Source organism: Dinoponera quadriceps, unplaced genomic scaffold (assembly GCF_001313825.1).
Source record: "Dinoponera quadriceps isolate SergipeBrazil2010 unplaced genomic scaffold, ASM131382v1 scaffold3676, whole genome shotgun sequence".
Classification (NCBI taxonomy): Eukaryota; Metazoa; Arthropoda; class Insecta; order Hymenoptera; family Formicidae; genus Dinoponera; species Dinoponera quadriceps.
Genome location: NW_014559267.1, coordinates 884,678 through 900,604, shown reverse-complemented (window position 1 = coordinate 900,604; position 15,927 = coordinate 884,678). Strand labels below are relative to the sequence as shown.

General features: G+C 45.1%; 1 protein-coding gene across 6 annotated transcripts in view; it reads right to left on the bottom strand.

Annotated features, from left to right (window-relative positions):
* Nucleotides 1-15,927, bottom strand: part of LOC106750271 (Down syndrome cell adhesion molecule-like protein Dscam2) — a 107,387-nt gene that overhangs the window by 61,103 nt on the left and 30,357 nt on the right. For all 6 annotated transcript variants that reach the window (XM_014630479.1, XM_014630481.1, XM_014630478.1 and 3 more), the window contains 4 exons: nucleotides 13,795-13,956; nucleotides 13,227-13,376; nucleotides 6,177-6,294; nucleotides 742-985 (listed from right to left, as the gene is read on the bottom strand). In XM_014630479.1, coding sequence (XP_014485965.1) covers nucleotides 742-985; nucleotides 6,177-6,294; nucleotides 13,227-13,376; nucleotides 13,795-13,956 — 674 coding nt within the window. The remainder of the gene's footprint in view (nucleotides 1-741; nucleotides 986-6,176; nucleotides 6,295-13,226; nucleotides 13,377-13,794; nucleotides 13,957-15,927) is intronic.

Genomic DNA, 15,927 nt, shown 5'->3' with positions numbered 1-15,927 from the left:
TGCAAAGGAGTTTAGACGGAAGGAACTGATGAGAATCAAGAAAGGAGGAGAGAACTCGCACAAGCCAGCTCGCACGGAAGCGACGACGGAGAATATCCTTCTCGACGAGCAATGCGAGGTATACTCTCTCTCTCTCTCTCTCTCTCTCTCTCACTCACTCACTCACTCTCTCTCTTCGTGAAGACGTGAGCTGCTTCTTCTTCGTAGAAGTCACGGAGATCTCTATATCCCCGCAAAATATATATTCGCACGCCACACTCGCGAACCGCGCGACCGGCATTAATTTCCGGCGCGTTTCAGATTCATTTCCCGCGTCGTCGGCGGCGCTCTACAATATTTAGATAGATGAAAACGCAGCGGTAAATATTCATAACAGTAATCGAAGTGTTCGATATATATTACAAACGATCTCTCCGCGACTCTCTCCGCCGTTCTTAAAGCCGGCATGCGCGAATGTTTCCCCCGCGGTGCTCCTTCCCGGTTGTTTACACAGTCTCGCGCTATTGCTTCCCGCGTGGTGAAACGCGGTAGAATTCGGAATTACAACTCGGAATTACAACTCCTTCGGCTCGATGAATATACGGAGCCCTTGTTGTAATATATACGGAGAGAGAGAGAGAGAGAGAGAGATCGCGAAATATACACGACGCCCGGAATGAATCAATCGGCCGGTCGATAACGGACGGCTCTCGACTCTCGCAGTCGAACGACAACAAGAGGAGGACGATAACAATTAATTACCAAGTACGCGGATTTCCCGAGATCGACGGTTTGTATCGCCGGTTGCACGTGAACGCTCAGCGGCGCAGACACCGTTAATCGAATCTCCAAAGTTTCGCTGCCCTCGGAATTGCTGGCGGTGCACATGTAGGAGCCGCCGTCGCTTTCTTCGACGCTCTGCACGATCAGAGAGCCGTCTCGCACTACGTAATGGCCCGACGACTCCTCGATCGGCTCCTCCCTTTGATTCCTGTTGTAGTACCACCTGCGACAGAAAACGTTCGGAGCATGAGTGGTCACGATTCGCGACACAGCTGAATTTCGCAATGGCGCACCGAGAGATGACGCGAGAGACGCGAGCCCCGTATTGTTCGCGCCTCCCGACAACGTGCATGCAAATTACCATTTTCCGCGCTCGTCAAAGAGCGACGATATTATTATTATAGTTGCCTAACCGGGAGAGATCTCGGAAACTGTGTGTAGCTAGTTAGGCAGGCGGAGTAACTAGGTATGCACGTATGCGCGCACGCATGCACGCACGCAGGTACCGCACGTACGTCTGACCGAAACCGTATCTCTCTATTGCACACGCTTTACCGCAAAATAACTATTGTTCCATCGGAAAGGCCGGAATGTATTCCCCGGCTATTGTACCAGCCACGTTATATATACGCCTGTAGCACCCTCTCCCTCCCCCCCTCCCCCTATTTCTGATTGTTCGCATATGTGTACACATGGCGCGGCGAGATACGCGCTGGCACGTTTTCAGAATGTTCGCTTTTAAACAGCACGGCCGTATCAGCGCGGAGAATATCATTAAAGATACAACACGTGTTCGGCGATCCATCGATCCATCGGACGGCGATCGTTCCCGTCGTTAACTCGGAACGACGAACGTGCCCGTCGCCGCGTGTTATCGCGTAACTAAGCCAGTTCGCGATTTTCATCGCGGATCCGTCATCTTTCGCCGTCGGATCTCGCAAGATCGCGCATAATTCCGCGAGTTTCCGTGATCTCCGCCTTAATTGAAAATTCAAAGCGTCCGGTTGTCTCGATTTAAACCAGCTCACAGCCAGACGGGATAATCCAATCGATCTTCGGCGGGCACGCGCGACCTTCGACCTTATCCACGGAGGCCGCAACGACGCGAAATGCACGTCGATGTGCAAGAACACACGCCAGTCCCGGCGAAATCATTTATTTCGCGTCGGCCGACGACGACAGGTGGATGTTTCGATTAATGTCCAACGACGCGCTCGCGACGGGCGATGCGCGGATTCAACGTTATTATGAACGTATTATCGTGTATCATCGATTCGCGTGTATTAACCGGAACGTTAAACTTCGACGGGGATGTCCCATATCATCTTATCAATCCCGTCGATACGCGACCGCCGTAATGGCGACGCGGCGCTCCAAGTCCGATGAAAATTTCAAACTTCCGCCCATTCCTGCGATGCGAGTCTGCTCTGTTGGCTTCGGCTTCGTATTTTAACGAACTCGCATATGTATACCCGTGCCGCCGGAATAATATGAATTTTTTAAATAACGCGAATATATTTCAAATAAAGCCCTTCTTCAAATAAAATTACTTGAGAAACATACTCTCCCGTTGCCGAAACAAAACGAGCTTATTCTTAAACGTGCAATTCTTAGATCACAAAACTGTCCGCTAGAATCGTTTTCGCTGTCTTCTCACCGATTACTTTTACGGTCGAAAGAAAATTTCGATCTCTTAGAATCGCAATAATCATCGTGGACAATGAAAATTTATTTACACGTATATTTATTTGTTACACGTATATATTTATACGTGTTAATTATTGGTTATTCTGAGATTTGTATTCTTGATACAATTATATCTCTCATTCTGAGAAGTATATAATATTATTAGTAATCACAGATATTCGAGAAGAATTGCGCGAAAGAGAGTGACAATATTAGAATTAAATTTCTTTAGCGTATCAATTGATTTAAATCCCATAATGCTCGAATCAAGCACTTTAATTATATTAAAGATTGATAAGGCCCCAATTATGTATGTATAAGTAAAAACCTACCGAGATATATGCCGAATTAAACGTTATCAAAATGATGTCAGACGAATTTATTACTTCTTAGCTACAGCCATCTGGTCTAAATTAATTTGCGTTTGTGTCTTCTCGATGTTAAATGGAACGCTTCCATTTAAATTAATTGCATGGTCATTAAATAAAACTAATCCAAATATAAATCGAGCATCGACTGCTCGTAAATAGCGGAGAATGAGTTTACTTTACGGTTTATCCTTCGATATCTAAGTCGATCCGAATCCCTTATCGCCCTACGAGAAGTTTATCGAGACCGAATAGAGCTAGTTCATCTTTCCACGATTGCTCGTAACGCGCCATTAGCCCCAGCATCATCCCTTTCCTCCCCCGCGCGCACGGAGTAACCTCTCTCTCCGTCTAGTTGGGCTCCCCCCTCTCTCTCTCTCTCTCTCTTACGGCGGCGATCGGCCCCACGTGGTTTAGAAATCCGCTAAAGCATGGTCCGGGGTCTTGCTTACTCCGCTTCGGGGGAGACGCGGAAGGACGACAACGATGAGGAGGCTGAAGAGAGTCGGGAGCGGAGATGGCGGCGGCAGCGGCGGTGGTGGCGGCAGCGACGTCGGCAGCGGCAGAAGTGGAGCCACGGGGATGAGGAGTATACCTATAGATAATCGAATTTACGGAGGGAAATTGGCGAGGGAAGGAGATGGGATAGGGGATGCTCGAGTGCGAGGGAACCCGGAGGAGATGGAAGCCTCTGCCGTGGCGGCGAACCCTCAAACTCTCCTCTCGCCCCGCCGCGCGTCTTCTCTATCTTCGTTCTCTTCTCCTCTTCGTTCATCTATTCAACTCTCTCGTTCCTCTTCCTTTTTCGCTCTCGCTCTCTCTCTCTCTCTCTCTCTTCTTCTCCTTCAGTTCCGTATCCCTTATCCCTATCTCCACCTTCTCTAGACTCCCCCTTCCCCTCCGTGCTCTCTTCCGTCGGCTAAATCAACCCGCGGAAGAGACGGCTAGGTGAGGAGGAGGAGGAAAAGAGGAGGTGGAAGAGGATGTGGAGGAGGAGAAGGAAGAGGAGGCAAGAGGCGGTACGGAAGAAGAGGGCCAGAGGAAGGGAGGGAGAGGGAACGAGCGGTTGATGAACACAAGCATGGAATACTCAGTGACGTCGACGTATACGTAAATGCGGAATATTTGATGGGCTGTCAGAAGCAGTCTCTGTAATCAGCGGTCGGTTTGTTTGCGCTACCCATACAGCTCTCCCCCGACGTCTATATATCTTCCGACTATCTTCGTTCATCCCCCGGCTACGGCGCCGCGAGGTGCGCGCATAGAGCCGCCAATCTACGCGCGCATACACGCGCGAACCGAACCGCGCTCTATCCGCATCGATTCTACAATTTTACGCACGTATGATCAAACTTCGATCAATACACGCACACACACACACACACACATATATATATATGCACGTTATATATATATAAATATATATATATATATATATATTTATTTATTTATTTATATTTATGTGCCGGCGACGTTGAAATTTTCATTTTGCATTGATAGACATGGGAAAAGGATTTCGATATCAAATGGACGCGAAATCCGTAACAAATGAGAATGAATCGCAATGATTCTCGATCGCCCGTTCATCCGTGACCATACCAAATACATTCCGTTGTACAATAGTACCAGCGTATGTTCCCATTCGACGCAAGTTTGATTACCCCCCCCGCGATCCCCTATACGCCGCTCGCGGCATCAATGATGGAACCAAACTAGTTGCTAATCGCGTAATCCATTGTAATAACACGGTCTCTCCTACGCAACAAGTTTCGTAGAGCTTCTCGTCCGTCTCTCTCTCTCACTCTCTCTCCCTCCTTTCCTTCTTCTCCTTGCATATTCTCTTTCTCTTTCTGTCTTTTCCCCTTCTATCGCTCAACACACAACAAAAGTCGCTATCTCGACGCGACGTCGTCGTCGTCTTTATCCACTCATCTGCTCCTCTTTTTTCCCGTACGCTCTCCTCGTGGATAAATAGATCGTGACCGGGGAAAGGATAATACTTCGAGAGTCGGTTTCACGTTAACGCAATATTTAATACTCGAAGCGGAGAGGAAGAAGCGTCTCTCACGTTATATCCCGCAGCACTGTTTCCCCGTTTGGTTTACCTTCCCTCTAGTCATCTAACGTAAGTCCCGCGTGTCGATGAACTCCGAATGTTCTTGCGTTTCCGCATGAGAAACTCATATCGCGCGAAATATTCCGGTCGTATCTATGTTTAAAATTAGCATTAATATAAGGAAAACAGAGACAGAGCGATATGTCTGGTGGCGAATGAGTATCGTCCACGTGCTCGACTGTTTGCACAAAGATTCCAATTTCCTCGTCACACAGCTGTCGGTCGCAGTTTCGTTCAACGCGAACGTGTTTCCAAGGCAAAACACCGTTAAATCGTACGCGTTTGATTCAACAACAAAAACGTGCGTGTGCACCGCGCTTTTGACGAGGGAGAAAAAGAGAGACAGAGAGAGAGAGAGAGAGAGAGAGAGATGAAAGATACGCATTATGTTTTGAATTGTCATGCAATTAATCGTGTTATTCTTCCAGCGTTTGAGCGTTGGGAAAAATTACGTAATAGACATACGCGTAAATTGCAGAAACATAAATTAGGAATATAAAGTCCGATCGATCAAAGAGAATCACAATGACGGGAGTTCGCGCTGGTTCTTTCTAAACCGCGAACAGACATTCGCATTCGTCGTATTTTATATATTCCTCGCTAGAAAATCGGATACCGGATTGGAATCCGATCGATTTGTTTCGCCGGCTTCAACCTAATATTGAATCGTCAATATTTATCGTGAACATCGCGGTCACTCTTCGTTATTAACTGCCATTCACACTGGCCGGTCACGTGTGCGAAATTCGACTGCCATTTCGCATTCGCCATGCGCGCGTGACGCATTCACGAAATGTCTTGTTGATCTTTCGCATCACTTTTAATTAACACTCACTGTTATATATATATATATATATATATATTTCGTATGCTGATTACTCAACAACATCGCACGGGCGAGGCAGAAAGTAAACGCCTGCTTACCGTTTAATTGCGTGCCCCGAGGTCGCGCTAGTTCCGACGGAGCGGTGCACGGGAAACCAAGAGGTCGACGAGAAAAATACATTTAAATCGTAATTATGGGTGTTTCGCAGAATTATAACATTGGAAACATTATACCACAATAACCCCGGAATGAAGCTACGAGCAAAACGGAAATGCGACCTCGCCCGTTCTCTATTGTACAAATATATACGCTCCGTTGATGAAATGAATTTAATTTGATTTATTTGACAATCGAATTTAATTAATTGATCTGCAACGTGCGTTGACGAAATAAACGATTGATTGTTGCGAAAACTCACCTGTTCGACGGCGTAGGGTTGGCGTAGGCCACGCAGGGGATCACGACGGTGTCCTTCAGACGTGACGACATGTAGACCAGCTTCTCGTTTATTATAGGCGGCATGGAGCCCCGAATTTCTGAAAAAAGGAGCGGATGGAACGGGCGCGCGCGAGGTAAATTCTGCCGTGAGATCGAAGTTTAAAATCTACGACGGCTACTCGGCTTCACGTTTGGGGGCCGATTCCGGGTAAGTTTGTTGCGTGATACGTGGAAAATATGTTCATAAATCATTGTCGTCTCCGAGGAAAGAGGGGGAGGGAGAGACAGAGAGAGAGAGAGAGAAGGAGGGAAGGGGGTGGAGACCGGCAGGATTTCGTGGCGGGATGGGCGAGAACAGCGGGAAGAAGAGAGAAGGAAAAAAGCAGGACTGTGCGCACGCATCCAGCGCGACGTTTAATGGGGAGTTATGGTCGCAGATAACGCCACGTCTTACGACACGGCGCACTATGAAGCGGAACTATGTTAGATAACGACGATATATCTCCGCGCTTTGGCGAGAATTTGAAATTATGTCACGCGCTATCAAAGCCGTCGGAAAAATTATGTTCCGCACGAATGGCAACGTCCAGCGACTTCCCACGCTCGTACGCGTTTCGCATTAGTAACACATTTCGCGATGCTTTAGAGAAAAGAGAAAATGAAAGATGAGAGGAGAAAATCGACTGACGATTGAGTGTGTGTGGCGTATTCTCTGTATAAAATACTAAACAAAAATAGCTTCAAAAGAAATTTTTGACACGCTTCGCTGCACGAAATGCTTCAGTTGCATCGCTTGATACAGAGAACAAAGACTAAACTATATTCGTTAATTAAGTTTACGCGGTACATTCTTTATTAACACGCTGCCAGGTGCATTATTAAAAAATAGCCTGCGTTTCCAATTTGCGCCTACCTCCGCCGACGTATTTTCACGAGGTAATCTTTCCCTTCGCGCGGAAATTCGAATATTCTCGTGCGAGATAATTTCACGATTAACCTCTTCAGAGATATCGCGTATAGGGACGTAAGTAAGTATTTATTCGATTTTAAATTCAAACATTGTCGATTAAAATACCGGCATCATTTTGAGTAAATATTCACCGCGAAGTTTTCCAACCAGAGAGGAGAACTCGTCGCACGATTAACGTCGTGTTATTTCACGTTACTCTCGAAACTAAATATTTCATCGAGTGCAAAATAAAATCGGCCTTAAGGTAATTGGGCGAATTGAAGTTGCATACTGCGAAATTAAGTACGCGTTTTATTGTGTTATTAATGCAAAAACGTCCTCGTACATTCTCCGCGTGATCCCATTTGTTCAATTGCAAATGCAGATATTTTTATTTCACGTCGCACTGTTAAAATCGAGCCACTCAATCTATCCGGCGCATATCTGCGGTAGAAATGCAGCGTGGTTTATTGATTCGTCCATAGATACTCAAGTGCCCTCTTCGGCACGTGTGTTATTTCGCGATCAAATGATGTGTGGACAGCGGCGCATACGTGCTGTTACATTTAACGGGGAATTAATGCGCTGGATTACGGCGACGAATACTCGGGCGCGTTCATACACTTCCCCTCGCGTGCACGTCGCGACGAAAATATTTATCGTTTACGTGAGATACGTTTATACGGTAACCGTGTGTGGCATATCGTTTGATTTAACGTTATGATTCCAATTAATAACAAAACGCCGACACCATCGTTATTTGTTAATTACACGAGCCGCGCGAATACCTTACACATTAGTTATACTTTATTAATATATTATATTTGCGATTTAATAAAAATATAACTTTTATGGAGGTAACAAATTCCATTTACGGTGATGTAATTCGCCGAGGAAAAACTGCAGCGAATACGAACGATTTTATTCAAACAATTTCATTAGCCTGGATCCGACAATAGGCGCGGTGAACCTCTGGCTTTTTATTCTAAGCGCTAAATTGCAACGTAATTTCTAGCAAAAAGCATTCCCAGCGTTATCAGACGTCGCGATTCACAAGATTTAAGTGTTATTACAACTTCCGACAGCGCGAGAAACTCTTTCTGTCATAAATTACGTTAGATTTTATTGTTTAAAGCAAAAGACTAAAAACCTGCTACATTTACAAATGATTATGATACTATGAAAATATCGATGCTGGTATTGAAACGGATATATCTAAAGTATCAAGAGTATCGATATCATTGGGACATTTGTAATAATGTCCATACGCTTTCCTTTATTTCGTCAATCAGTAAATAATCATAAAATTAACGTAACGCGAGTCATGAGAAGAAATAGGCGCAAAACATTAGTTGCACGTTACACCAATTTTCACGAGGCAAAAATACATGATATCTCGAAGATCGACCGAGGAAAAAATTAAAGAAAAACATATCGAACGAGGACGTCGAAACAAAGTAGTATACTGATACGAGTACGAATATCGAAAGAAAATACCGATACAGAAATACCCGACACTGAAAGAAAAATATCGATACCGGTATCATATCTGCAGTATCACAACATCCCTAACTACAGACCCTATTGTAGATCCGAGTTTGAACATCTCTGGAGACGGAGACGGGTAATGGAGGACACGCTTGTGGGAGCACGGAGACACGGGGTAGAAACAAAGGACTGCGGACCGTCGATTGTTATCGAAACGGATCTGTCGCGGGTCATCGCGAGTCATCGTCTCCGAATTTCCCGATTTCGAGCGCACGTCTCTTTACACGGAGGCGATAAAATCCAAGCCTTGTAGTCCGCGATAAATCAAACGGGCGTAACGTAACGTGTCCGCGCACTGCGGCGCGGTACGAATCCACCGGCAGCATCGTGCCGGCGGCGGAATTATTTTACGGTCGGCCCTGATACGCGCGATATTATATCTTCCCGACGCGCGTGCGAGAAACGTTAAGCGCTCTCCGTGCCAATTCTAAATTCGAGGCCGGGGGGTGGGGGATTCATACGGCGGGTCGGATAATGCCGAAAAGTTTCCTCGTTACTCCGGAAAACTACTGTACATCGAGATTTTGGTTAATTTAGTATACGCCGGTCGCCCGGGTGGGCGCGCTAGCCGGGCGGGCCGAAATATGCAAACGATCAAATTTCTCCCCGAACTTCATTATTAAGTTATTAACTACGTAAGTGCGCTTAGCATAAATTTCTATCTTACAGTGGAAACATCCAGCGCGGCGCGGCAGGTCCCGCATACCAGCTTTATTACGAGTGCACGAGAGCGGGTAGGCGAGCGAGCGAGCGAGCGAACGCGCGCGCTTCTGGAAAATTGAAACCCGTGAATTTTTTAACGTCCGCCGAGATATTCTTGCCTGGGCACGTCGGATCGGTTTTTCTTGCCTGATTATGCGGTGGCACACAAACGGCAATTCCGCCGGCCGACACCTCTCCGGGAACCGAACTCTCTCGCGTTATCGAACACCGCGCGCAATTTTTTTATCGCTATTAACGAAGCGCTTGTGCATAAAGCGCGGCGGATCGCTTCGTTATTGCCGTCTTTCGACGCGCCTCCTCGTTAGTTATTTGTTTTTCCGTTAACGACACAAGTACTTGACACTAACTCCGTGTTGTCGTGAGACTCGGAGGAATCCGCGCGCGATCGAAACAGCGCGGCTGACGCATCACTTTTTTCTTTTAATTTACCACCCTCGACCTCTCTCCCGCGGTCGTGAGCGCGCGCGCATGCGCTATTCCCGACTAAAGCTTTAAACAAATATTTATCCCGACCTCCTTAATTAGTTGTATAGGTGCAACAAACTACCCGCTGCTTGTGTACCATCATTGGCGAGCTTTCAGCGAATATATCGTTTATTCGGCAGCCCGTCAAATGATACACGAGGTAATTAACCTACGAGCGAATAGCGGCGATAATTAATTGATGTTCGTCGGAAATATTTGCGTGATTAGAAATACACTAAAGCGGCGCGTCGGTTATAGATTTCAAACATTGTCCGGCCGAATCCTATCCGGCGCCGCCCGGTTAATTTTGAACCGGCGTGTACTCTTTCAATTACACGGCTGTGTTTAACATCGGATATAGTTACAATGGCTCATTCAGTATTTACAAAATAATGATATCCAATAATGAGTATTGTTCCGGACGCATCCGCTGAGCCTGAAATTCACAGAAAACTCTGCGCTCGCGAGTGAAGAATATAGAAATATGTGCGGAAACACGCGCGAAATCACGACGACTCTCCCCCCCCCCCACTCTCTCTTTCTCTGTCCCTCTCCGCCCGTACACGAACCTACGAGAAACTTTAAATAAGTCGCGCGTCTTCCCCGAAATTTGTGATATCATGAGAGAATCTCGTAGTTTTAAAGTTTCCGCACTCTCTCGGACTTTCGAAAATCTGGCACAACCTCCGGAGAAAGAGGTTCCGCTATCCCACAATGAAGATCCTCCCTGAAAGGGCGCGGATCGGTATTCCTATATTCCTATTTTGCGAACAACATTTCTGTATAGGGGAGATGAAGGAGAGTTGATACCGAGGGAGAATAGGGACAAAATTATTTTCTTTCTAACAGTTGTAAGCACGTTTTTAGTCGAAAAGCAGTTGATGTGTCTCTGTGTGACATGTAAGAAGGTTTAGTTTATCAAGTTGTAAAGATTACAATTTTAAATCAAAGTAAATGAAACCATCTTTGATTATCAAAAGTGATTATTTTCTTATTATAATATTTGTGATATCTTCATTGATGGTTGCATTTTATTTAATGTATAATCTAATTCTAATATATAATCCTTAAGTTTTACAGCAGACTTTAAGCAAACGGAAAAAAATATTATCCTTTATATAATTTATTTTGAAAAATTTAGTTTTAATTTATTGTGTTTCTATAAAAAAAAATTATTGTTTCACTTCATATTTGGAAAAAGGACAAACAGATTTTTTTTTTTTTATTGTTTTTATTTGTTTTATTTATTTTTTGTTTGTAGAACACACGTATTGTTTAGAATATACATATGAGTGACTTTAATAAATGTTATTTTAATAAAAATTACTATATAAATGGCAAAATTTTAATAAATGTTATTTTAATGAATGACATTAATAAATGTTTCAATTTAAAATAATAAATGCATTAATAATTAAAGTCTAGTTACTTCTTATACTCTGTCCTAATTCTCCCTAATTTGTCCCATCTCCCCCTGACAAGGGGAAAATTGGGACAAATATTCGGCTTTACAATCTATTTAATTGCGTAATGAATTATTAAGATTCATTCAAACTTCGTATTAACTTCCTCGGTAAAGTAACAAATCAATCTCAATTTGTGTTGCGATGAAATTTTGAAAAATAAGAGCTGTGGAAGACAAAATGTCACAATTATTCCAACACTCCCACATCTGCCCTACATATTTTGCATATTACGCGGGAGATCAATTTGAAGCGCGCGTTTGCGCGACCGTTGTTGTTAAGTAACAATAGATATCGCGTGCCTTCGGTAATTCCTAAGGGCTCGCTGTTATTAGATCGATCACCGTCTCGCTGCGAGATGGCGAGGGAACACGAAGATTTAGTTTTCAGTCCACGTTCGTGCGGATTCGATTAAAGCACCGCGCGATATGACATCTTAGGAGAAGAGATACGTCTCCAGTCAGACCGTCATGCCCGCGAGACGTAACTCTTTCACGCTTTTCCCTCGCTCTCCTCGCGCGTTTGTACGGACCTCTAATAATTTACAGGACGTTATATACGTCGTCGTTTTCCCTCAGGTCGCTACATAATTAAGTATCGATTACCATTAAAGGAGCCACCATGACAATTTCGCGTTGGCAGTCAAAAGCGGCTACTTTTATCTCCTTTTCACCTTCACGATCTTCGCCATCACGAGATGAGACACTCGAGTTTAATGTTACGACGCAATAGGAGAATTGCCTTAAGAGAACAAATTGTGTAAAAAAAACGATGGTGATATTTCGTGGGGTAAATTATTATCTGTCTCTCTATCTCTCTCTCTCTCTCTCTCGGGAGCTTTGACTTTAAGCGATTCCTTTCTTCGACGGGATGTTAATTATTGGCAAAGAAGATAATGGGTGATTTTTTCTGTTCTTTGTTGAATATTCATTTCGCACGGAAATAAATATTATACACGATAATATATCGAACAGCGAGCGGCATATAATACACGCGCGCGTGTATTAAAAATTTCGATGAATTTTCCTTTCTCAACGTTCTTCTTTGGCCGCTTTCATTGCGAATGGAAAAAAAAAGAAAAAATAGGAAGTATAATTGCCGCGGTATCGATCGAATCGAGTACGGGTAAAGTAAACATTTAATTAAACTCCGCCATACGTCCGATATACGTTCAGCTCGAGGCGGAACCGGAATTTACCGTCCGACAAGCACAACGGATATCCTGTGTCCGAGCTCTCTTCTATTTACGTTTTGAAAAATTTAATAATTGTTGGAACAACCCATCTTTGTTCAAAGCGCGATGAATGCAGCGATAGAACCGAACCTATTTCCGCACGTCAATCAGTTCTGAATTAAGGTGAATTATTAATGGCAACGGTGACGACACAACAACACCGTAATTACGCGGAGGAAACGTTAGAAAAGCGTCGATGAAACACGCGTTATTACACCGTTGTTTTCCATAAAAAAATAATCATCTATTCTGCAACATGGAATCAAATTTCCTCGCCGATGTAAATACCGCTGAAAGATCCCAATTGTTTTCGCGTAATTAACGATTAAAAATTGAAAGGCTTCGAGCTTTCAAAGGAGAAAATAATTAACAAGTTATATTTTGCGGTTAATTGCAAAAAAGATTTTACACTTTAACGACGTGTTAATTCTTAATCCGACGCCCCCGTTTCGCGTCGTATGCAGGGGTGTAACGTATTAAACGCTCGCGAATCGCGATGAATGATTTTTGCCTCGATATATTAGGAGCGCGGAATAAAAGATCAAGCGCGGCCCCAGTCGAAGAGTACCTTAAAAAAAAAACGAATGCGCGCGGCGGAAGCATTCCTGTGTGTAGTACGAGGAGGAGAAAAATCTATGACACACTCACCGGTCAGTTGCAGGCGTCCCACATTACTGCTGACGACGGTTTCCTGAGTTAGCCGGTGATGCGTCCTGCACCGATAAGTCATCTGTACGTCGCTTCGTGTAATATTGATTATCATCAACTCGCCGGTCGGCAGCATATGATATTTGCCATCTACAACAACACACATCGGGCTCGAATTACACATTGCGGCTGTCGCACATCGTGGTGGTGGTGGTGGTTCTAAATCGATCGGAAGGGAATTACATGTTTATATGTGCGCGAGCGTAAATGACGCGATGTAACGTAACTCCCATTTTCCAATAATATAATAACACAATTAATTATTACGATGCAACGATGCTCGCGCGATAGCCGCGCGTACAAACGGTTTTGTAGTGTTCCAGAACGGTACGATGTGCTTCTCCTATTGTTGAAGGAAGCGTCACCCCCCTCCCCCGCATCAAACGCGCGCGCGTGCGCACACACACACACACAAACAACATACCACAGGCGTGTTCGTCTATATTTTATTTCGGCGGATGCCGTTCCTAACGCAACAGCGTCAGCGTCACACGTCGATAATGCTTACCGCCCAACGTAGAGGGATAGATATTGAAAGCTGGTTCTTGAAGCCACGATGTGACCGTGACGTGATCGCGAACAAAACTGGGCACGTTGCAGCGCATAAGTACGTTGTTGCCGTGGAAGCCGCTGGGACTTTGCACTTCCGGGTCGTAACGCTGGTTCACCACTGTAACACGTAACGACAATTTTCACCCCTCTGTGCCCGTACAGCGGCTCTCGTCGAAACCGTAAGAACGTTAACGGCGTCGCGCGAGTCGCGCTCATAGCCGTCGCCGGGCGGGTCTCATTGCGAGTTCCGGCTTAATAAACGCACCGTCCGATAAGAAGCAGGACGGGAACGATCCGTCACGCGCCTCTAACGACGTTCACTTTTCTGACGACTCGAAACCCTCCCGTACAAACACAACGCCACAATATACAAGCGCGACGTAATTTTGCGCATCCGACTCTATACATTTAATGATCTGTTCGACGCATATTTGCGGATAAACATTGCACGTTACATTCGTTGCGTACATTCGATATGTCGAATTTATACCAGTTAATAAAATGAGTTAACAAATAACTACCATTAATTTAGTACAAATATAATGATGGGGCAACGGGAATACAAGGAACACAATGGCTGAGTATTTAGCACTGCGGAAAGATGAGAAGAACCTGTGCGTTAATTAACGTTACTTCACCGTGCACCTTTCAGCTGTCTTTTCTCATATAAATAAATAATGGAATTAAGACCCCCGTTTTATTTGCATTAACACACACACACACACACACATATATATATATTTTTTTTATACATGTACAAATGTTTTTAGAAATAAATTTCTTATGTTCCCACGCGAGTATTGCAGAACACCCAGTTTTAGAGAGACGGTCGAATCCTTTGAAAGAATTATTCGCATCAACGGTGTAGCGGGTTCCAACGAAAATATTTATAAGAAAGAGCAACCTCAATTCACACATGAAAAATCTAGCGCCGCGTAAACTTCCCTCCTTTTTTTTCCTTTTCATGTAAAATCGCATCATTCCCCATCATTTCTACTGGCGGCTGACGTTACACGCTAATGAAAAGGCACACGAGAGCTTGATATAAGCATAGGGACACAACACGGTCAGAATAGAAAATCCTAAAGGACGTCGTCTTATCCGAAATCTCGTGTCGCGATCCGCCCCTGACCCAGCAGCCCACGTAAGTTGATGGGCTCGGCTGAAAGGTTGGTAAGGGCATGTCTAAGAGGGGGATGGAATAAGGTTGTAAAGAACGTGGAAGGCGAGGCAGGCAGTCAGGCAGGAGTCTGAGTGAGCGAGAGCGAGAGAGAGAGAGAGAGAGAGAGAGAGGCCGGGAGAAGAAGAAAGAGGATAGGAAACCGGGCGATGGTAGCAGCCAGGGAATCGCTGTGGTGTGGTGGTGCGTGGAGCTCTGCCTCCGCAACCCGTTTCGAGAGTCAGCGGAGCGAGGCACTCAGACTCCAGAATGGGGTAAAAACTCAGTGAGTTTGCCCGTACTCCATCCAAGCCCCCGCCCGTCCACTCGCTCGCTCCCCCATTCTCTCTCCCTTTCTCGTTGCGTTTCCCTCATCCGCCCTTCTATGACTACCTCTCTGTCTTCCTTTCTCTTTCTCCCTTCGTATCGCTCAGCTCTCGGTTACGCGGCAACCAAGCCGAACATAAACTCGGCAGACGTCTCGTGGCAGGTAATATTTACAAACCATGAAACGAGCAGGAAGGAGAAACGGGAATGAAGAAGAGTGAGCAGAAGGGGAACAAGAGAGAGAGAGAGAGAGAGGAGAGAATCAAAGAGCGAGAGAGGAAGATAAGCATGCAAAAGCGGCACCGACCAGCTCTCTTCATCAGGGCACATCCATCCTCTCTGAGAATCATCCGTTAGAAACGAGTAGCTCGCCCGAAAACCGCGACTTTTTCGACAAGTCGGATTTTATGCGAAAGTCTCGAAGAGCTTTTGTCGCGGTGACGTGATTACACGACGACGAATCTACGCGGAGGCGACGTTTTAAGATCTCGAGTGCGGGCAATATTATCAGGTACGTTTCCGCGTTACGCTTAGAAATTGAAGAGCGTAATGGACTCGGGCGGAACAACGAAAATTGCATATTCCGCGCAAACCGGGGGAACC